The 20,315-nt window shown below is 47.7% G+C and overlaps 1 protein-coding gene across 4 annotated transcripts in view; it reads right to left on the bottom strand.

The window, feature by feature from the left end:
* Positions 1 to 20,315, bottom strand: part of clip3 (CAP-GLY domain containing linker protein 3) — a 62,733-nt gene that overhangs the window by 40,641 nt on the left and 1,777 nt on the right. For all 4 annotated transcript variants that reach the window (XM_078241851.1, XM_078241852.1, XM_078241849.1 and 1 more), the window contains exons 2-3: positions 7,823 to 7,988; positions 6,288 to 6,427 (exon numbers count right to left, since the gene is read on the bottom strand). In XM_078241851.1, the coding sequence (XP_078097977.1) occupies positions 6,288 to 6,427; positions 7,823 to 7,976 (294 nt within the window). In that variant the 5' untranslated portion in view covers positions 7,977 to 7,988. The remainder of the gene's footprint in view (positions 1 to 6,287; positions 6,428 to 7,822; positions 7,989 to 20,315) is intronic.

Here is a 20,315-nt window from a genome sequence, read left to right on the forward strand (position 1 = left end):
CCCGGAGGAAACCCACGCAGACACGAGGAGAATGTGCAAACTCCACACAGACAGTGACCCGAGCCAGGAATCGAACCCGGGACCCTGGAGCTGTGAAGCAGCAGTGCTAACCACTGTGCTACCGTGCCGCCCTTACGAGGAATAAGAAGCACAGGGACCAATCGGAGAAGACAGATCTCCCAAAATTAACTGGGTTTTCTGGATTGATTTATCTTTCAAGCTGCTGCCTGGGAGTTTTATTGCAACCAATTCTCTAATTCTGACTCTGGACTGAAGCACTTGGGAGTAATATCCGAGGCTTCAGACAGTAAACAGCCATCTGACAATTAAATGATGAAGAAGCTCTGGGATTGATGTCTGGGCCAGGGGACAGCGAGTGTACAAACGGGTCCTGTAATAAATGGGTCACACGGATACGGGATTCTCAGTAATTCCCAGCCAGGCAACAGACACAGCGAGTGTGTGGATCGAGGTCTTTAAATCAAATCAAAATCTTCTGCTTCAAATCCCTTCAGTTTTATTTGGTTAAGGTGGTTGAGGTCAGTTTTTTCGTGCTTTTCAATGTGAGGGACAGGGAAGGGGGAGAATTATTTACCCCAGGATGTGGCTCACACTGCCACGGCTAAATTTATCACCGCATTTCCTTGTTGCCCCCCCAGAAGTCACTAGTCGCGGGTTTTCGAGAACAGACATCCAATCCTTATCACGTACAGGCCAATGAGATTGGCAGGTTCCCCCCCCCCCCCCCGTGGAGTTTGCACGTTCTCCCCGTGTCTGCGTGGGTTTCCTTCGGGTGCTTCAAGTTTCCTCCCACACTCCAAAGGGGTTTGATTAGATGGATTGGCCATGCTAAATTGCCCCTTAGTGTCCCAAGATGTGCAGATTAGGTGGATTGGCCATGCTAAAATGGCCCTTAGTGTCCAAAGATGTGTAGGTTAGGTGGATTGGCCATGCTAAATTGACCCTTAGTGTCCAAAGATGTGTAGGTTAGGTGGATTGGCCATGCTAAATTGACCCTTAGTGTCCAAAGATGTGTAGGTTAGGTGGATTGGCCATGCTAAATTGACCCTTAGTGTCCAAAGATGTGTAGGTTAGGTGGATTGGCCATGCTAAATTGACCCTTAGTGTCCAAAGATGTGTAGGTTAGGTGGATTGGCCATGCTAAATTGACCCTTAGTGTCCAAAGATGTGTAGGTTAGGTGGATTGGCCATGCTAAATTGACCCTTAGTGTCCAAAGATGTGTAGGTTAGGTGGATTGGCCATGCTAAATTGACCCTTAGTGTCCAAAGATGTGTAGGTTAGGTGGATTGGCCATGCTAAATTGGCTCTTAGTGTCCAAAGATGTGTAAGTTAGGTGGGGTACAACTGAGGTTGTAAAAGGGAAGGTTCAAACACGCTGTTGAAGAACTTTCATTAATAGAGCACTTTAAACTATCCCGAGGTACTTCCTGAAGAGGCAGGAAATAAACAATGTGGATAAGGGAATAGATGTCTGGCTTTAGTGAGAGGGTTATAGGAGTCATAACTGAAAGCTTAGTCAAAAAGAGAGGCTTTGAAATAGGTTCCTGTTCATTGAGATGGACTCAACACTTTCCTGTGTGGGACATGATCCTGTATCAGACTAAGGAGTTGAACACAGGGTGCGGGCTCATTGCCCTTGGCTTAATGCTTCAGATCTGTCCCGTTGGTTGAAGGCTTCACATTACAGCAGCACTCTAACCAAGTGACAATGAATCCTCGGAGAGAGCAGTGTCTCATTGATCTAGACGCTGGGCTAGCTTTGGGATCTGTGTACCGTGTCCTTCAGGAGATCAGATTCCCACTCCGCCGAGTCACTGCATTCCAGCCTTCACACCTGGAACCACCAACGCCTTTACTTTCTCAGAAGACTAAGGAAATTTGGCATGTCCGCTACAACTCTCAACAACTTCTACAACTGAGCCATAGAAAGGTCGTATCACAGCTTCTGTATGCCTCCTGCTCTACCCAAAATCGCAAGAAACTGCAAAGGATCATGAACGAAGCTCAGTCTATCACTCAAACCAGCTTCCCATCCATTGACTCCGTCAACACATCCCGCTGCCTTGGAAAAGCAGCCAACATAATTAAGGACTCCACGCACCCCGGACATTCTCTCTTCCACCGGGAAAAAGATACAAAAGTCTGAGGTCACGTACCAACCGACTCAAGAACAGCTTCTTCCCTGCTGCCGTCAGACTTTTGAATGGACCTACCACGCATTAAGTTGATCTTTCTCTACACCCTAGCTATGACTGTAACACCACATTCTGCATTCTCTCCTTTCCTTCTCTATGAACGGTATGCTTTGTCTGTATAGCGCGCAAGAAACAATACTTTTTTCACTGTATGTTGATACATGTGACAATAATAAACCAAATCAAAATCAAGTGTCTCTGTTTAAATCGACATGTTGTTCACAGAATCAGAGAATGGTGCAGCTCAGAAGGAGGTCATTCGGCCCGTTGCACCTGTGCTGTTGATATTTTCGATGATGTGGAGATGCCGGCGTTGGACTGGGGTAAACACAGTAAGAGTTTTAACAACACCAGGTTAAAGTCCAACAGGTTTATTTGGTAGCAAATGCCATGGCATTTGCTACCAAATAAACCTGTTGGACTTTAACCTGGTGTTGTTAAAACTCTTACGATATTTTCGATATCATGCAAAACATTGTACATCTCCTTGAGGTCCAACATGAGGTCCAACAGCGCAGAAGAGACCATTCAGCCCATCAAAGAACAAAGAACAAAGAACAATACAGCACAGGAACAGGCCCTTCGGCCCTCCAAGCCCGCGCCGCTCCCCGGTCCAGGATTGAATCCTGAATCCAGGATCCCCGCCCATCGAGCCCATCGACAGAGTATCTTACCCTGGCCCTCTGCTCCACGCTATCCCCGTAACCCCATACATTTCCGATGGCTGATCCATCAAATCTGTACATCTCGGGACACTAAGGGGCGATTTAATATGGCCAGTCCACCTAACCTACACATCATGAGACACTAAGGGGCGATTTAGCATGGCCAATCCACCTAATGTGCGCATCTTGAGACACTAAGGGGCGATTTGGAGTGTGGGAAGAAACCGGAACACCCGGAGGAAGCAGACACGGGGAGAACTTGCAAACTCCACACAGTTACCCACGGTAGAATTGAACCCGGGTCCCTAGTGCTGTGAGGCAGCAGTGCTGACCACTCTGCCACCCGTACAAATGTTGACTATCTCAGCGGAATTGCCGCCTCGAAGAGAAATCTTCCACAAGCCTGAGTTCAGGTTGCACCCATCACACCAGGTGCCTAATAGGTGACTGAGCCAGGATGTGAATCCTCAGAGTGTTATCAGTGAAGTGGGGAGGGGAGAGACAGGTCTTGAAGCATAATCACCAGCTGAATGAATTCATGGCTCAGAAACAAAGAACAAAAAAGAACAAAGAACAGTACAGCACAGGAACAGGCCCTTCGGCCCTCCAAGCCTGCGCCGATCATGATGCCTGCCTAAACTAAAACCGTATGGACATAGACTCCGTATCCTTCCATTCCCATCCTTTTCATGTATTCGTCTCGATGCCCCTTAAATGCCGCTATCGCCCCTGCTCCCACCACCTCCCCAGGCAGTGCCTTCCAGACATTCACCACCCTCGGTGTAAAAAACACTTGCCTCGCACATCTCCTCTAAACTTTTCCCCACGCACCTTAAACCTATGTCCCCGAGCACTTGACTTTTCTATCCCAGGAAAGAGTATCTGACTATCCACTCTGGGCGGCATGGTAGCACAGTGGTTAGCACTGCCGCTTCACAGCTCCAGGGAACTGGGTTCGATTCCCGGCTCGGGTCACTGTCTGTGTGGAGTTTGCACATTCTCCTCGTGTCTGCGTGGGTTTCCTCCGGGTGCTCCGGTTTCCTCCCACAGTCCAAAGATGTGCGGGTTAGATTGATTGGCCATGCTAAAATTGCCCCTTAGTGTCCTGGGATGCGTAGATTAGAGGGATTAGCGGGTAAAATATGTAGGGATATGGGGGTAGGGTCTGGGTGGGATTGTGGTCGGTGCAGACTCGATAGGCCGAATGGCCTCTTTCTGTACTGTAGGGTTTCTATGTTTCTATGTCCATGCCACTCATAATCTTGTAAACCTCCCAACAGGTCACCCCTCAACCTCCGTCATTCCAGTGAGAACAAACCAAGTTTCTCCAACCTCTCCTCATAGCTAATGCCCTCCATACCAGGCAACATCCTGGTAAATCTTTTCTGTATCCTCTCTAAAGCCTCCACATCCATCTGGTAGTGTGGCGACCAGAATTGAACACTATATTCCAAATGAGGCCTAACTAAGGTTCTGGACAGCTGCAGCATGACCTCAATGCCCCGTTATTTTATAAATCAGCACTCACCAAGTTAACCATCGGTACAAAGTCAATGTCTTTGTCAAACATTTTCATCAACCCAGAATTTTTAAAATCATTTTGCAATTAGGAGGCCATTCAGCCCATTGAGCCTGCACCGACAACGATCCCACCCAGTCCCTATCCCTATAACCCCATATATTTACCCTGCTAATCCCCCTGACACTAATGGGCAATTTAGCATGACCAATCCACCAAACTCACACGTCTTTGGGACTGTGGGAGGAAACCGGAGCACCCGGAGGAAACCCACGTAGACACGGGGAGAATGTGCAGACTCCACACAGACAGTGACCCAAGCCGGGAATCGAACCCGGGTCCCTGGCGCTGTGAGGCAGTGGTGCCAACCACTGTGCCACCGTGCTGTCCTTTTGAGGATAAGGGGTAAACCTTTTAGGACTGAGGTGGGGAGAAATTCCTTCACCCAGAGGGTGGTGAATGTGTGGAATTCACTCCCACAGAAAGCAGTTGGGGCCAAAACATTGTGTGATTTCAAGAAGAAATTGGATATAGCTCTTGGGGCTAAAGGGATCAAGGGATATGGGGGGAAGGGGGGGGATCTGGATATTGAATTTGATGATCAGCCATGATCAAAATGAATGGCAGAGCAGACTCGAAGGGCCGAATGGCCTCCTCCTGCTTCTAGTTTCTATGATGGTTCCTTCCATTTTTTCTATGGTTTGAGTTCCAAATGGTGCCCTGAAAGTAGGAGATTTCGATCTCCCGTGTTTATGAGATGCCTGTTTTGTTGTCTTGAGGCTCGATGGGCCGAATGGCCTGCTTCTAGTTTCTATACGACCCTATTACCGCAGCATCAGTGTGTGACAGCCGCCCTCACACCAATGCCGCAGTTACCAATACGTCGCACACTTAAGTGTGAGAATAAGACCATCTGAAAGAACAGCCTGGAATTGAAAGGGAGTTGCATCGGGAAGGACAGCTTAATTACGAAGAGCCTCAGTTATTCCATTCCCAAGTAAGGCGGCATTAAGAAAGTATTAAAAGATTCAAATGCTTGTCTTCCCGAATTTGAACAAATGAACTCGCCCGAGGCAGCTGACCCCATGAGAGTGCTAACGTGAAATTGGATTGAATTAATAATGCAGTCAGGAACAAATTATGCAAATTTCTAGTGACAATCGGCTTCCTGTCTGGTTAACAATTCAATAATTCTGGTCACCATATTAAATGAAATTGTGTCGCAGTCTTAGCTTTTAAAGTCAGGCATTTTCTCTTTGGGTGGCACGGTGGCACGGTGGTTAGCACCGCTGCCTCACGGCGCCAGGGACCCGGGTTCAATTCCCTGTCACTGTCTGTGCGGAGTCTGCACGTTCTCCACGTGTCTGCATGGGTTTCCTCCGGGTGCTCCGGTTTCCTCCCGCAGTCCGCAAGATGTGCGGGTTAGGTGGATTGCCTATGCTACATTGCCCCTTAGTGTCGGGGGGCTAGCTTGGGTAAATGGCTAGCCAGAGAGTGGTGAATCTGTGGAACCCTTTGACACAGAAGGCTGTGGAGGCCAGGTCATTGAGTGTCTTTAAGACAGAGATAGATAGGTTCTTGATTGATAAGGGGTTCAGGGGTTATGGGGAAAAGGCAGGAGAATGGGGATGAGAAAAATATCAGCCATGATTGAAAGGCGGAGCAAACTCAATGGACCGAGTGGCCTAATTCTGCTCCTATATCTTATGGTCCTATGCATTGGGTTATGGGGATGGGGCCTGGTTGGGATTGATGCAGACTCGATGGGCCGAATGGCCTCCTTCTGCACTGTAAGGATTCTATGAAAGCTTCCCACAGCAAAATGAACTTTCCTTTCTTGCCCATCCTTGGTGTGATTCCGTAAATACCCCAGGACATTGACTCACCTCACTCCCGATGGTGTCGATCTTGTGCTGCACCTGAGGGACCCACTGCCTGATGATAGCGAAGAGTTCGGGAATGGTCGTCTGGGGGTCGAACAGGATTTCCTGGCAAGCGGGGTCATTCGGGTCGAAGAACGTGAAAGCTGCAGAGGAGAAAATTTCAACCAATCACTGCGTTCCATCGCGCACGGCTGAGCAGCCAGAGGTATGGGGCCACCTTTAGGACCCAGAACCCGGTTACAACACCCAAAGCCCCTAGAGGCAGAGCACAGGGACCCCATGGCAATATTTCCACAAATTTCCCCAGTGCCCTTGATAGGTTCAGGTTTATTTATTCAGTGTTTGTTTAAGGATCCTCTGTACGATTCGCTCCATCTATGCAAAGACTTCATTTTAAGATATTACTGCCTATACAATTACAGTTAAATGCTAGATTGTAGAGGTTAACTAACTCACACTTGACTATATTTTAAAACTCAGAAGGCATGCTGGGTTAGCTAGAAATTGACTGTTTTTTTGCAGGGTCCAATGCAAGTTTTTCATAAGCTGACCAAGTTTTTCTCAAACAACATCTGCAAGGCCTGTTTCTCCAAGTTGGAGACAGCATGTGTCAAACAATTCCGATAACAGGGTAACGATTATATTGTAGTTTCAGCGCTGTGTTTGCAGTTCTATTCTGTTTTTGAGTTCAGTGTGTTTGGGATCAGTACAGAGGGCTCGCAGTGAAAAAGCCAGTCTCTCTCCAACCTCTCCCTTCCTTTCCATTTCTGCAATGATTTAATTTTCTTTAAGTTCTGCTCAACAAAATAAATTCATTTCAATATCGTTCCAGTGCTGTCCTTGCCTGCCAATGCTAAAGTCTGGACCTGTACAGGATATATTGATGAGGTTAGGGTAGGAAGGAGGTGGTGTAAAGTCTTCGTTGGACTGCATGAGGGGAGATCAAGTTGAGGTCTACAAGATGATAAAAGGGATGGATAAAGTAGACGTGGAGTAGATGCTTCCTCTTGTGGGGCATTCTAGGATGAGAGGTCTTAGGATAAGGGGAAGCAAATTTAAAACAGAGTTGAGGAGAAACTATTTCTCCCAAACGGTTGTCAATCTGTGGAATTCACTCCCCCAAAGTGCGGTGGGTGCTGGGACAGTGAGTAAATTTAAGGAGGAGTTAGACCGATTTTTAATTGGTAATGGGTTGAAGGGTTATGGGGAGAAGGCAGGAAAATGGGGATGAGGAACATATCAGCCATGATCGAATGGCAGAGTGGACTTGATGGGCCGAATGACCTAATTCTGCTCCTATATCTTAGATATTACTTAGGGTCCGACTCTGGGCTGTGATAACTTTCTCAGTGTTCGGGTTGGGAGGGTGAGAGGTCACAAAGAGAAAGGGACTGAGATATTGATGTGAGGGTCATCGGTGGGTACACTAAGATGGGCAATATCGCAGAGGCGGGCATGGGCAGCCTTGCCGATGGGGAGGACGTGCGCCTGGAAGCTTGGCATTGGGTAGAGTGCCAATTACAGCTTAAAACAATTACCATAATCCTTGGGCAGTGGTGCCGGGGCGGATGGGTGAACCATCGGTTTCTTGCGTCTCTCCAGCACCGGGCTCTGGAAGTCTGCCGGCTGGTGGTCCTGAGGTTCTTGATGTTCCTCCTCCGAAGCAACATTTGTCACATTTTCTTTTGTCATTTTTGCTTGCTTCTGAAAAACATTCAAGTGACAAGAGTGTAAAATTCATCGCCACTGGGGCCAACAAAACCAAAATCATTAACAGGGAGCTGCCTGTGTTACAAAGCATCTGATAAACCTTCCTCGGGTTTTTAATTACAAACTCAACTTTCAGTGAGGGAATCTCACTGTCTCTGATGACATGGCTGCCCAGGTGGAAAATGACATGCCTCCGCTCTGGATTCACAAGGGGGAGCACACTATCTCTTTAAAATACCATAAAAACTGCTTAATAAGTCGCATCAGTCTATAAGTAACAGATCTACGTAGCCCAGTCCATCCCGCAAACCAGCCTCCCATCCATTGACTCCATGTGGTCTGTCAGGCAGAGATGGGGCAAGAGGCGTGAAGGCTTGCTGGCCTCACTGAGACCATCACGCAGACATCACCTGCGGCTGGTGTTTAAAAAAAACCAAATTCAACTGATGTATTAATGTCCTTCGGTGAAGGGAACCTTATCCTTTACCGTTATGGCCATGTCACAGTCCTGTAGACGTGGCGGCAAGTTACTTAGCTCAGGAGCAACTAAATGTGACCTTTCCTGCACCAATAAATTCCCAGACACTTTAACACGACAATAATTGGGCGGCACGGTGGCACAGTGGTTAGCACTGCTGCCTCACAGCGCCAAGGACCCAGGTTCAATTCCAGTCACTGTCTGTGCGGAGTTTGCACGTTCTCCCCCCCAGTGTCTGCGTGGGTTTCCTCCGGGTGCTCCGGTTTCCTCCCACACTCCAAAGATGTGCAGGTTAGGGTGCACTGGCCGTCCTAAATTGACCTTAGTGTCAGGGGGATTAGCAGGTTAAATATGTGGGGTTACGGGAATAGGAATTGTGGTCGGTGCAGACTCGATGGGCCGAATGGCTTCCTTCTGCGCAGCAGGGATTCTATGAATATCAAATCTTAACTAAAGTCGGAAGGGGGGGATTTTACAAGGTCAAGTTGGTTGGGGAAGGGGTTAAGTCATTTAGTACAATTCGCTGCATGGGAGTGGGTATTGAACCAACCTTATATGCTCCAGCGCTCTGCTAGGTTTATAGCCTCCAATCCAATTTGATGTTTTGCAGACAGATTAATGACTGCAACGTAGACCAGACTTGCACAAAGAGTTAACCCATAAAGATAATTAAAAAGCCAGAAGCTCAAACACATTTCTCACCAATCTGAAAACTATCCGCTTCAGAAAGAGGGTTTAGAATTACTCTCCGTCATGGGGGGAGGGGGAATGGATCATTCGACTGATAGATTTGCCTTTTACCTTGGAAGGAAAGACTTGTGATTACACCTCTTTCACAACCTCTGCCGGTTCCAAAGCTCCTTCAATTCTGCCTCTTCCCGTCACTCCAGCATTGGCAGCCGTGCCTTCAGCTGCCTGGGTCCGGAACTCTGCAATTCCCTTCCCTAAACCTCTCCACCTCTCTTTCTCGCTCCTTTGAATTCATCATCAAAAACCTACCCGAGTGGCCAAGCTTTCACCATCTCCTTATAGAGCGGGGTTTCAAATTATTCTTCATAACTTGCCCCCCCCCCCGTGGAGCTTGCTGATGGTACAGATACCAGACAAAGTCAGGCTATTCTTGTTTACAGCCACTGACGTATTTTGTGAAGTCTCAAGGTTGTAATTAGCAAATCCTGGGTTTCATAGAATCCCTACAGTGCAGAAAGAGGCCATTCGGCCCATGGAGTCTGCACTGTCAACAGTCCCAACCAGGTCCTATCCCCGTAACCTCATGTATCCCCCCCCCCCCCCCCCCCCCCCCACCTCCGTTAGTCTCCCTGACACCAAGGGGCAATTTAGCACGGCCAATCCACCTAACCTGCACATCTTTGGAATGTGGGAGGAAACACACACAGACACGGGGAGAACGTGCAAACTCTGCACAGCCACCCAAGGCCGGTATTGAACTTGGGTCCCTGGCGATGTGAGGCAGCAATGCTAACCACTGCGCCGCCCCCATTTGATTAAAACACAAACAGGAAGTCTTCTCTCAACTGCAACCCAGATCATGGGCAGCATTGAAATAGAACTGGGCGGAGAAATCGAGGCTTAAAGATGGCTAGAATTTTCAGCCTAGTTCCTGGTGGCCTGTCCAAGTGACTAATGCTCCCATAATGTGGGGCTAATTTGTAGTATTCGCAAAGGGAGGAATTGAGAGAGCAAAGTGGTCAGGGCCAACCTTGACAGGAGAGCATTAAGTCTGCCAGACGAGTAAGGAGTGACACTGACCCGGATTGTAGAGAAACGCGGCCTTCAAACCGGATTGAAAAGCCCAGTGCTGAGGGGGAGGGGTCAGAAAAGTTGTTGCTGGGCAGAAAATGTAATGAAGAAGATGGTGACCCCCACCCCCACCCCTTGACCTGGGTCAACACAAGTCCCTTGTAGGGCACATGGTAAACTCCTCAAAGAATCATATACTAAACAAGGATGTCAGTTGGCCCATCGAACTTACGCTAGCTGTCAGAAAGGGCTAGTCCAGCTTAAATCACACCCTAGCAACCTAGGATGAAAGAAACTTACTGCGGATGCTGGAATCTGCTGCAAGAAACTACAAAGGGTCGTGAATGTAGCCCAGTCCATCACGCAAACTAGCCTCCCATCCATTGATTCCGTCTACACTTCCCGCTGCCTCGGAAAAGCAGCCAGCATAATCAAGGACCCCCACACACCCCGGACATTCTCTTTTCCACCTTCTTCCGTTGGGAAAAAGATACAAAAGTCTGGGGTCACGTACCAACCGACTCAAGAACAGCTTCTTCCCCGCTGCCATCAAAGACTTTTGAATGGAATTACCTTGCACTAAGTTGATCTTTCTCTACACCCTAGCTATGACTGTAACACTACATTCTGCACTCTCTCCTTTCCTTCTCTATGAACGGTATGCTTTGTCTGTATAGCGCACCGGAAACAATATATTTCACTGTATCCCAATACATGTTTCAATAATAAATCAAATAAACAAAAACAGGAATTGCTGGAAAATCTCTGCAGGTCTGACAGTGTCTGTGGAGAGAGAATAGAGCCAACATTTCAAATCATCAAGGAATATGGCTGGGTAAAAATTATAAATGTGACTTCAAAAAATGTCCAAATTTTAACACAATGATTTGATTTATTGTCACTTGTATTGATACAGTGAAAAATATTGTTTCTTGCATGCTATACAAATCATACCATTCATAGAGTAAGTAGGGGAAAAAGAGAGTGCAGAATGTAGTGTTACAGCCATAGCTAAGGTGGAGAGAAAGATCAACTTAATGCGAGGTAGGTCCATTCAAAAGTCTGACAGCAGCAGGGAAGAAGCTGTTCTTGAGTCGGTTGGTACGTGACCTCAGACTTTTGTATCTTTTTCCAGATGGAAGAAGTTGGAAGAGTGTATGTCTGGGGTGCGTAGCGTCCTATGGTCCAATGGTTTACCCTTTTAAAATAATCCACCACTGGCCACAAGTTGGTCACATTTTACCTTCCGAGTGGTCAAGTTATGGGTTCCGGTCCCAAATGCAGCAAGTTCTGGACAATATCCAGGCTCGGGCTGACAAGTGGCAGTAACATTCACGCCACACAAATGCCAGACAATGACCATCACCAATAAGAGACACTCTAACCACCGCCCCTTGACATTCAATGGTGTTACCATTACTGAATCCCCCACTGTCAACATCCTTGGGGTTACCATTGACCAGAAACTCAACTGGACTCACCACATAAACACAGTGGCTACAAGAGCAGGTCAGATGCTAGGAAAACTGCGGCGAGTAACTCACCTCCTGACTCCCCAAAGGCTGTCCACCATCTACAAGGCACAAGTCAGGAGTGTGATGGAATACTCCCCACTTGCCTGGATGGTGCAGCTCCAACAACACTCAAGAAGCTCGACACCATCCAGGACAAAGCAGCCCCGCTTGATTGGCACCCCATCCACAAACATCCACTCCCTCCACCACCGACGCTCAGTAGCAGCAGTGTGCACCATCTACAAGATGCACTGCAGCAATTCACCAAAGATCCTTAGACAGCACCTTCCAAACCCACGACCACTTCCATCAAGAAGGACAAGGGCAGCAGATACATGGGGAACACCACCACCTGCAAGTTCCCCTCCAAGCCACTCACCATCCTGACTTGGAAATATATCACCGTTCCTTCACAGTCGCTGGGTCAAAATCCTGGAACTCCCTCCCTAACGGCATTGTGGGTCAACCCACAGCACATGGACTGCAGCGATTCAAGAAGGCAGCTCACCACCACCTTCTCAAGGGGCAACTAGGGATGGGCAATAAATGTTGGTCAGCCAGCGATGCCCATGTCCCCCGAATGAATAAAAAAATATTAGAATGACTTGTTAAACTGCTCGCAGGCAGCTCTGGAGCCCATGAAGGGAGGGCAGTAAAATTTGCCCTGGGGGAACATTCCTCCCTCAAGCAGCCCCACCAGAAACAGATTAGGCTCATTTCGGCATGAGTTTTTCTTTATTCACTGGTGGGACATGGGCGTCGCTGGCTGGGCCAGCATTTATTGCCCATCCTTGGTTGACCTTGAAGGACAGTTGAGAGTCAACCACATTGCTGTGGCTCTGGAGTCACATGTAGGCCAGACCAGGTAAGGACGGCAGATTTCCTTCCCTAAAGGACATTAGTGAACCAGATGGGGTTTTTCCGGCAATCGACAATGGTTTCACAATCATCCGTAGATTCTTAACTCCAGATATAAAGTAAAGTATTAGTCACAAGTAAAGCTTGCATTAACAGTGCAATGAAGTTACTGTGAAATTCCCCTAGTCACCACACTCCTGCGCCTGTTTGGGTCAATGCACCCTAACCAGCATGTGTTTCAGACTGTGAGGAAACCGGAGCACCCGGAGGAAACCCACGCAGAGACGGGGACAACATGCAGACTCCACACAGACAGTGTCCCAAGCCGGGAATCGAACCCGGGTCCCCGGCGCTATGAGGCAGCAAGTACTAACCACTGAACCACCGTGATTTTTAAAATTGAATTCAAATGAATTCAAATTCAAAAGAGATATTTTTTATTGAATTCAAATTCCACCAGCTGCCGTGGCGGGATTCGAACCCGGGTCCCCAAAACATTAGCGGAGTTTCTGGATTAATAGTCTGGCGATAATACCACTTGGCCATCACCTCTCCAGTCGGGGATCTGACTGTGCAAGAATGGCAGCGGAATTTGCCCACGCAACAAAATGCTTCCGAGCATTGGGTAGTAAAGGCAAATCTGCTGATTCCTTTCTGGGGAAACATTGTCTGTGTTCCCCTCGCCCTCCCCCCCGCCCTCCATTATTACTAATCACTTAAAAGAAATCGATTAAGATTATTGATCAGCGGCCAATTAGAGGGAATGATTTCTGACACAAGGCCGATGTGACAGGTTATTAGGCAAATGTAAGGGAAACATTTTGCGGCAGAGATGCCATTAGGCAGGAGGCAGTTAGAGAGCGGGGCTCCATCCCATAATCCATCACCATGGCTGCCAAATCCACAGCCATCACAACCGGAAAGTAAAGGCCCAGGACGAAATCGCTGATCCCTCTTAAGATTCAGATTTTGTTTTCTCCTTCGTCTGAGAATTGGGCCGAGGTCTAACCGTCGGACACGGAGTGCGCTGGATTAACAAGGAGGCAATTCACAGAATCGTGATTGGGAATGTGATTTGAAGCACTCCAAAGAAGCGGAGAGAAGCATTCCCCGACTCTTGAGATTCCAACAAATAATTAATTAGAGTACGTGATGGTGCAAGGAGTCTTCATTTCCGCATCATCGGAGGAACAAAGGCACATTTTTCATTGAGGAAGCTTAATGCAGAGGAAGAGAAAGAGAGGGGAGAGAGAGGGGGGAGAGAGGGGAGAGAGAGGAGGAAACATTCATCAAAGCAAAGCCCACGACTGCATTATTTATTTCAAGAAGAAATTCGATATAGCTCCTGGGGCTAAAGGGATTAAAGGAAATGGGAGGGGGGGGAATCAGGATATTGGATTCGATGATCAGCCATGATCAAACGGAATGGGGGAGCAGGCTGGAAGGGCCGAATGGCCTCCTCCTGCTTCTAGTTTCTATGTTTTTCCATTAGCAAAATAGGAAAAAAAACGGGAAAATCTGGCAGAAAGGCAGGTCGGGGGTTAGAGGATTGGTCATTTGACATGTTTGGAGCTAAGAACCGACCAATGAAATTTTTTGATTTGATTTATTATTGTCCCATGTATTGGGATAGTGAAAAATATTATTTCTTGCGCACTATACAGACAAAGCATACCATTCATAGAGAAGGAAACGAGAGAGTGCAGAATGTAGTGTTACAGTCATAGATAGCTAGGCTGTAGAGAAAGATCAACTTAATATCAGGTAGGTCCATTCAAAAGTCTGATGGCATCAGGGAAGAAGCTGTTCTTGAGTCGGTTGGTGTATGTCCTCAGGCTTTTCTATCTTTCTCCCCCCGAGGGAAGAAGGTGGAAGAGAGAATGTCCGGGGTGCGTGGGGTCCTTGATTATGTTGGCTGCTCTTCCCAGGCAACCAACTCAAGAACAGTTTCTTCCCTGCTGACATCAGACTTTGGAATGGACCTACCTCGCACTAAGTTGATCTTTCTCTACACCCTAGCTATGACTGTAATATCACATTCTGTACTCTCTCCTTTCCTTCTCTATGAACGGTACGCTTTGTCTGTATAGCGCGCAAGAAACAATACTTTTCACTGTATCCCAATGCACGTGACAATAATAAATCAAATCACCCCTCAGCTTCCAGTGTTTCAAAGAAAACAATCGCAGGTGATCCAATCTTTCCTGCAAGGTGCCATCCTTGCAGTTATCCTCTCTCCAATGTGACACAGTGGTTAGCACTGCTGCTTCACAGCTCCAGGGACCCGGGTTCGATTCCTGGCCTGGCTCACTGTCTGTGTGGAGTTTACACGTTCTCCCCGTGTCTGCGTGGGTTTCCTCCGGGTGCTCCGGTTCCCTCCCACACTCCAAAGATGTGCAGGTTAGGTTGATTGGCTATGCTAAACTGACCCGAGAGTGCGGGGTATTAGAGGGTAAATGCGTGGAATAGGGCCGGGGTGGGATTGTGGTCGGTGTAGACTCAATGGGCCGAATGGCCTCCTTCTGTACTGGAAGGATTCTATGATTCTGACCTGCATTGTATTGAAAGTCTAGAATCAAAGACCATCTCGTTTCCAATTCTTGACATCATTGCAGGGACATCTGGGAACAGACAGAGCTGAACGATTGAGTAACACGGGCAAAAAGTCGTCCTTTCTCCTCTGAGAGCTGGGACCGAGGCCAGCCTGACCAGAAAGTGTCTTTGTCCTCTTTTTTTTTAGGTCAAACCAAACCAAGTAAACAAACTCAGATTAAATCAGGACAAAGTAAAAGGGGCAGCTCCCCAAAAAGGAGGGGGAACAGCCCGAACAGAAATCAAAGAACAAAGGAAACTTAAAAACATCAAATTAAAATGTGATTATTAGGGTCAATAATGCACCCCAACCCCTGCGGTGCCCAGCGGGCGCGGAAAGCGTCAACCTCGCCCGTGGATGCGGGTATGTGTTTCTGCTCATTCCTGCCAAATGTTGAGTTCTAAATGAAATCGCCTGGCAGCCTCAGTGCCCAGTACTGGGCACAAATACATGGTGCAAAGCGACCCTTTATCTGATTGTGTACTATGCTGTCTCATGACTATGGTTTGATTCAGACTAGTTTCTGTAACATGAGGAGAGTTGTATTGTTCTGTACGTTAGGGTGAGGGGTGCTCAGTGATGGTTTGAGGCATTGAAGCCTGAAGGACAGGGCCTTAGGAAGGGTGCGGACGGAGCTTACTGGGCCCTGTGGGGTTTGCATATGGGGGAGGCAATGGCCTAGTGGTATTATGACTAGACTATTAATCCTCAGCTAATGTTCTGGGGGACCCGGGTTCGAATCCCGCCACGGCAGATGGTGGAGTTTGAATTCAACAAAAAAAAATCTGGAATTAAGAATCTACTGATGACCGTGAAACCATTGTCGATTGTCAGAAAAAACCCATCTGGTTCACTAATGTCCCTTCAGGGAAGGAAATCTGCCGTCCTTATCTGGTCTGGCCCACATGTGACTCCAGAGCCACAGCAATGTGGTTGACTCTCAACTGCCCTCTGGAATGGGCGAGCCACTCAGTTCAAGGGCAACTAGGGATGGGCAATAAATGCTGGCCCAGCCAGCGACGCCCATGTCCCATGATTCAAGAACAGCTTCTTCCCTCCTGCCATCAGACTTTTGAATGGACCTACCTCGCATTAAGTTGATTCTTCTCTGCACCCTAGCTATAACTGTAACACTACATTCTGCACTCTCTCCTTTCCTTCTCTATGGACGGTATGCTTTGTCTGTATAGCGCGCAAGAAACAATACCTTTCACTATATACTAATACATGTGACAATAATAAATCAAATCAAATCAAATCGACTCAAAGAATGAATAAAAAGGAAGGATGGTGCTGGTGTGAGAAGACTAGGGGTCCATATGCATGAAGTGGTCCCATATCATTTGGTGCTTTTCCCATGCAGGGATCATACAACTCTTGCTGATACTTTCATTGATCTTTGTTGATTCCAGAGATGAGGGGTTTGTCGTGTGAAGAGAGATTGAACAGTTTGGGCCGACACTCTCTGGAATTGAGAAGAATGAGGGGAGATCAAATTGAGGTTTACAAGATGATAAAAGGTGTGGATAAAGTAGACGTGGAGCGGATGCTTCCTCTTGTGGGGCATTCTGGGACGAGAGGTCAGAGTCTGAGAATAAGGGGCAGCAAATTTAAAACAGAGTTGAGGAGAAACTACTTCTCCCAAAGGGTTGTGAATCTGTGGAATTCGCTGCCCCAAAGTGCGGTGGGTGCTGGGACACTGAGTAAATTTGAGGAGTTAGACAGATTTTTAATTGGGAATGGGGTGAAGGGTTATGGGGAGAAGGCAGGAAAATGGGGATGAGGAGCATATCAGCCACGATCGAATGGCACAGCGGACTCGATGGGCTGAATGGCCTAATTCTGTTCCTATCTCTTATGAACTACTATTCCTTATCTTTCATTTACAACCTTCTGGACTCAACACTGTATTCAACAATTTAAGACTGCGACCTCTGATCCTCCATTTTGTTTCCTTCTATTTGCTTTGCTCTTAATCTTTGATTTTCGACAGTAGTTCTCCAACATTCCGCCATTCACACCTCCTTTGGGCCAATCTTTTGTTGCATTACTACTTTCCTTGGCTCAGCCCCTTCAATAACATTTGTCAATTAATGTCTCCTGTCTTCTGTCCCATCACGTTGCTTCGCCTTTGTTCTAATTCCATCCTGCCCCTTTTCATAGAATCATAGAATCCCGACAGTGCAGAAGGAGGCCTTTTTCCCACATCCAGCCTGCACCGACCATAATCCCACCCAGGCCCTATCCCCATAACCCCATGTATTTACCCTGCTAGTCCCACTGACACTAAGGGGCAATTTAGCATGGCCAATCAACCTAACCAGCACATCTTTGGACTGTGGGAGGAAACTGGAACACCCGGAGGAAACCCACGCAGACACGGGGAGAACGTGCAGACTCCACACAGACAGTGACCCGAGCCGGGAATCGAACCTGGGTCCCTGGCGCTGAGAGGCAGCATATTTTCAAATACTTAAAACCAAGTGTGTTTCTAACTTCTCCCAGTTCTGATGAAAGGTCATGACCTGAAGCGTTCTTCTCTCCACAGATGCTGTCAGACCGGTTGAGTATTTCCAGCACTTCCCTCATGTGCGTCGCGGTGGCACAGTGGTTAGCACTGCTGCCTCACAGCGCCAAGACCAGGGTTCGATTCCCAGCTTGGGTCACTGTCTGTGCAGAGTCTGCACGTTGTCTGTGTGCGTTTCCTCCGGGTGCTCTGGTTTCCTCCCACAGTACGAAAGATGTGCTGGTTAGGGTGCATTGGCCATGCTAAATTCTCCCTCAGTGTACCCGAACAGGCGCCGGAGTGTGGCAACTGGGGGATTTTCACAGTAACTTCACTGCAGTGTTAATTACTTGTGACATTAATAAATAAACTTTACTTTCCATGTTTATTTCCAGCATCCACGGTATTTAGCTTCTGGTCTGGAACTCAATTACAGATTGTACAGAAAATAGTCCAACTCCCCACCCCAAACAATCAACAGAAAATGGATTCAATTTTTTTTTAAACCATCCATTTTATAAAAGCTGTTCTCAAAATGAAAATGCAACCTTGAGATAAAAATACAACACTGCGGATGCTGGAATCCGAAAGAAAAACAGAAAATGCTGGAAAATCTCAGCAGGTCTGGCAGCATCTGTGGAGAGAGAATAGAGCCAACACAACACAACCTGATACCATCATTAATTAATCTCAACACACAATCTTTACGCACTAGGCAGTAATCTTGAGAATTCCTGTCAATGTTTCTGCTCTCTAGATCACGGCAACCCTGGGTTTTTCCCACAATGGTTTCATGGTCATCACTAGATTCTTAATTCCAGATTTTTTAAAATTTGAATTCAAATTCCACCATCTGCCGAGGCGGGGTTCGAACCCGGGTCCCCCAGAACATTAGCTGAGTTTCTGGATTCATAGGTTGGTGGTAATACCACTAGGCCATTGCCTCCTCTGAGGGCCTAGCTACTTGTGTAGCTATTCATGTGGGGCGGGGCAGGGATCATAGAAATCATAGAAACCCTACAGTGCAGAAGGAGGCCATTCGGCCCATCGAGTCTGCACCGACCACAATCCCACCCAGGCCCTACCCCCACATATTTACCCGCTAATCCCTCCAACCTACGCATCCCAGGACTCTAAGGGGCAATTTTTAACCTGGCCAATCAACCTAACCCGCACATCTTTGGACTGTGGGAGGAAACCGGAGCACCCGGAGTAAACCCACGCAGACACGAGGAGAATGTGCAAACTCCACACAGACAGTGACCCGAGCCGGGAATCGAACCCGGGACCCTGGAGCTGTGAAGGACCAGTGCTAACCACTGTGCTACCGTGCCGCCCTGGCGGATGCCACGGATCCTGGCATCTCCTCATCAGTATGGTTCTGGTCCTTGTATAAATGAAACTGAATCTTGATCTTCTGCACCAATATTCAGAACCGCTGCAGATAATGCAATCGGAATGTTCCATTCAGCTCCCCATTCAATGAGAACCTCACCCTATTAATATGCATTTATCATTCTCAATAATCATTCATTAAAAAAACATTAAAAAATATTAAAATTAGTCTTCACATTTTAACCATTGGCGCATTTTTTATTTAAAGACATGTTGTGCCTTATACTACAACAGAAAACGCTGGAACAACTCAGCAGCAGGTCTGGCAGCTTCTGTGGAGAGAGAAACAGACTTAACGTTGTGAGTCCAATGTGGGCGGCACGATGGCACCCTGGTTAGCACTGCTGCCACACAGCGCCAGGGACTCGGGTTCGATCCCGGCCTCAGGTGACTGTCTGTGTGGAGCTTGCACCTTCGCCCCATGTCTGCGTGGGTTTCCTCACATAGTCCAAAGATATGTAGGTTAGGTGGATCGGCTATGCTAAATTGCCCCTCAGTGTCCAAAGATGTGCGGGTTAGGTGGATTGGCCATGCTAAATGCACGGGGTTAGGGCTGGAGGATGGGCCTGGATAAGATGCTCTTCCGGAGAGTTGGTGCAGACCTGATGGGCTGAATGGCCTCCTTCTGCACTGTTGTGACTGGGACTGACTGCTCCATGGAGAGCCAGTATGGATCTGATGGGCTAAATGGCCTCCTTTTGTGCCCGAATTATCTATGACGATGCATTTTAGCAGCAGCTTAATATATCTCACCTTCAAGTCAATACATTGTACAGGATTTTATATTGCTGTTATTACAGAACAGGGCATCAACTGACTTAGTGTCAGTGAAGCCACGGGAGAGCGGATAATATTAATACAGTTTCTGAGCTGGTTCTGTGCCAAGGATTCACAGGAGGAAGGTGGGCTGACACCTGTTATTCTCCATATGTCAAGTTCCTCGGCGCGGACACCGATGACAGGGCCAAGGGCGCGCAAAGATTTTCCCCCAAAGAGAACAGGGAGAGGAGGAGAGGTCCAGAGGTTCAGTGGTCACCCCCGGTGGCTGCCAGCGAACTCCAGATGAAAAGCAGCACTGTAGAGGCCTCCAGCTTCACCTGGGGCAAACTGTGCTGCATTGAGGGAGGGATAGTGACAGTGAAAACTGGGGTGGGATGGCAGTCATTGGAAAATATACTGAGACGCGTCAGAGCTGAGGCTGCTGTTCCCAGCACAG

Source organism: Mustelus asterias, chromosome 24 (genome assembly GCF_964213995.1).
Source record: "Mustelus asterias chromosome 24, sMusAst1.hap1.1, whole genome shotgun sequence".
In the NCBI taxonomy this organism is placed as follows: domain Eukaryota; kingdom Metazoa; phylum Chordata; class Chondrichthyes; order Carcharhiniformes; family Triakidae; genus Mustelus; species Mustelus asterias.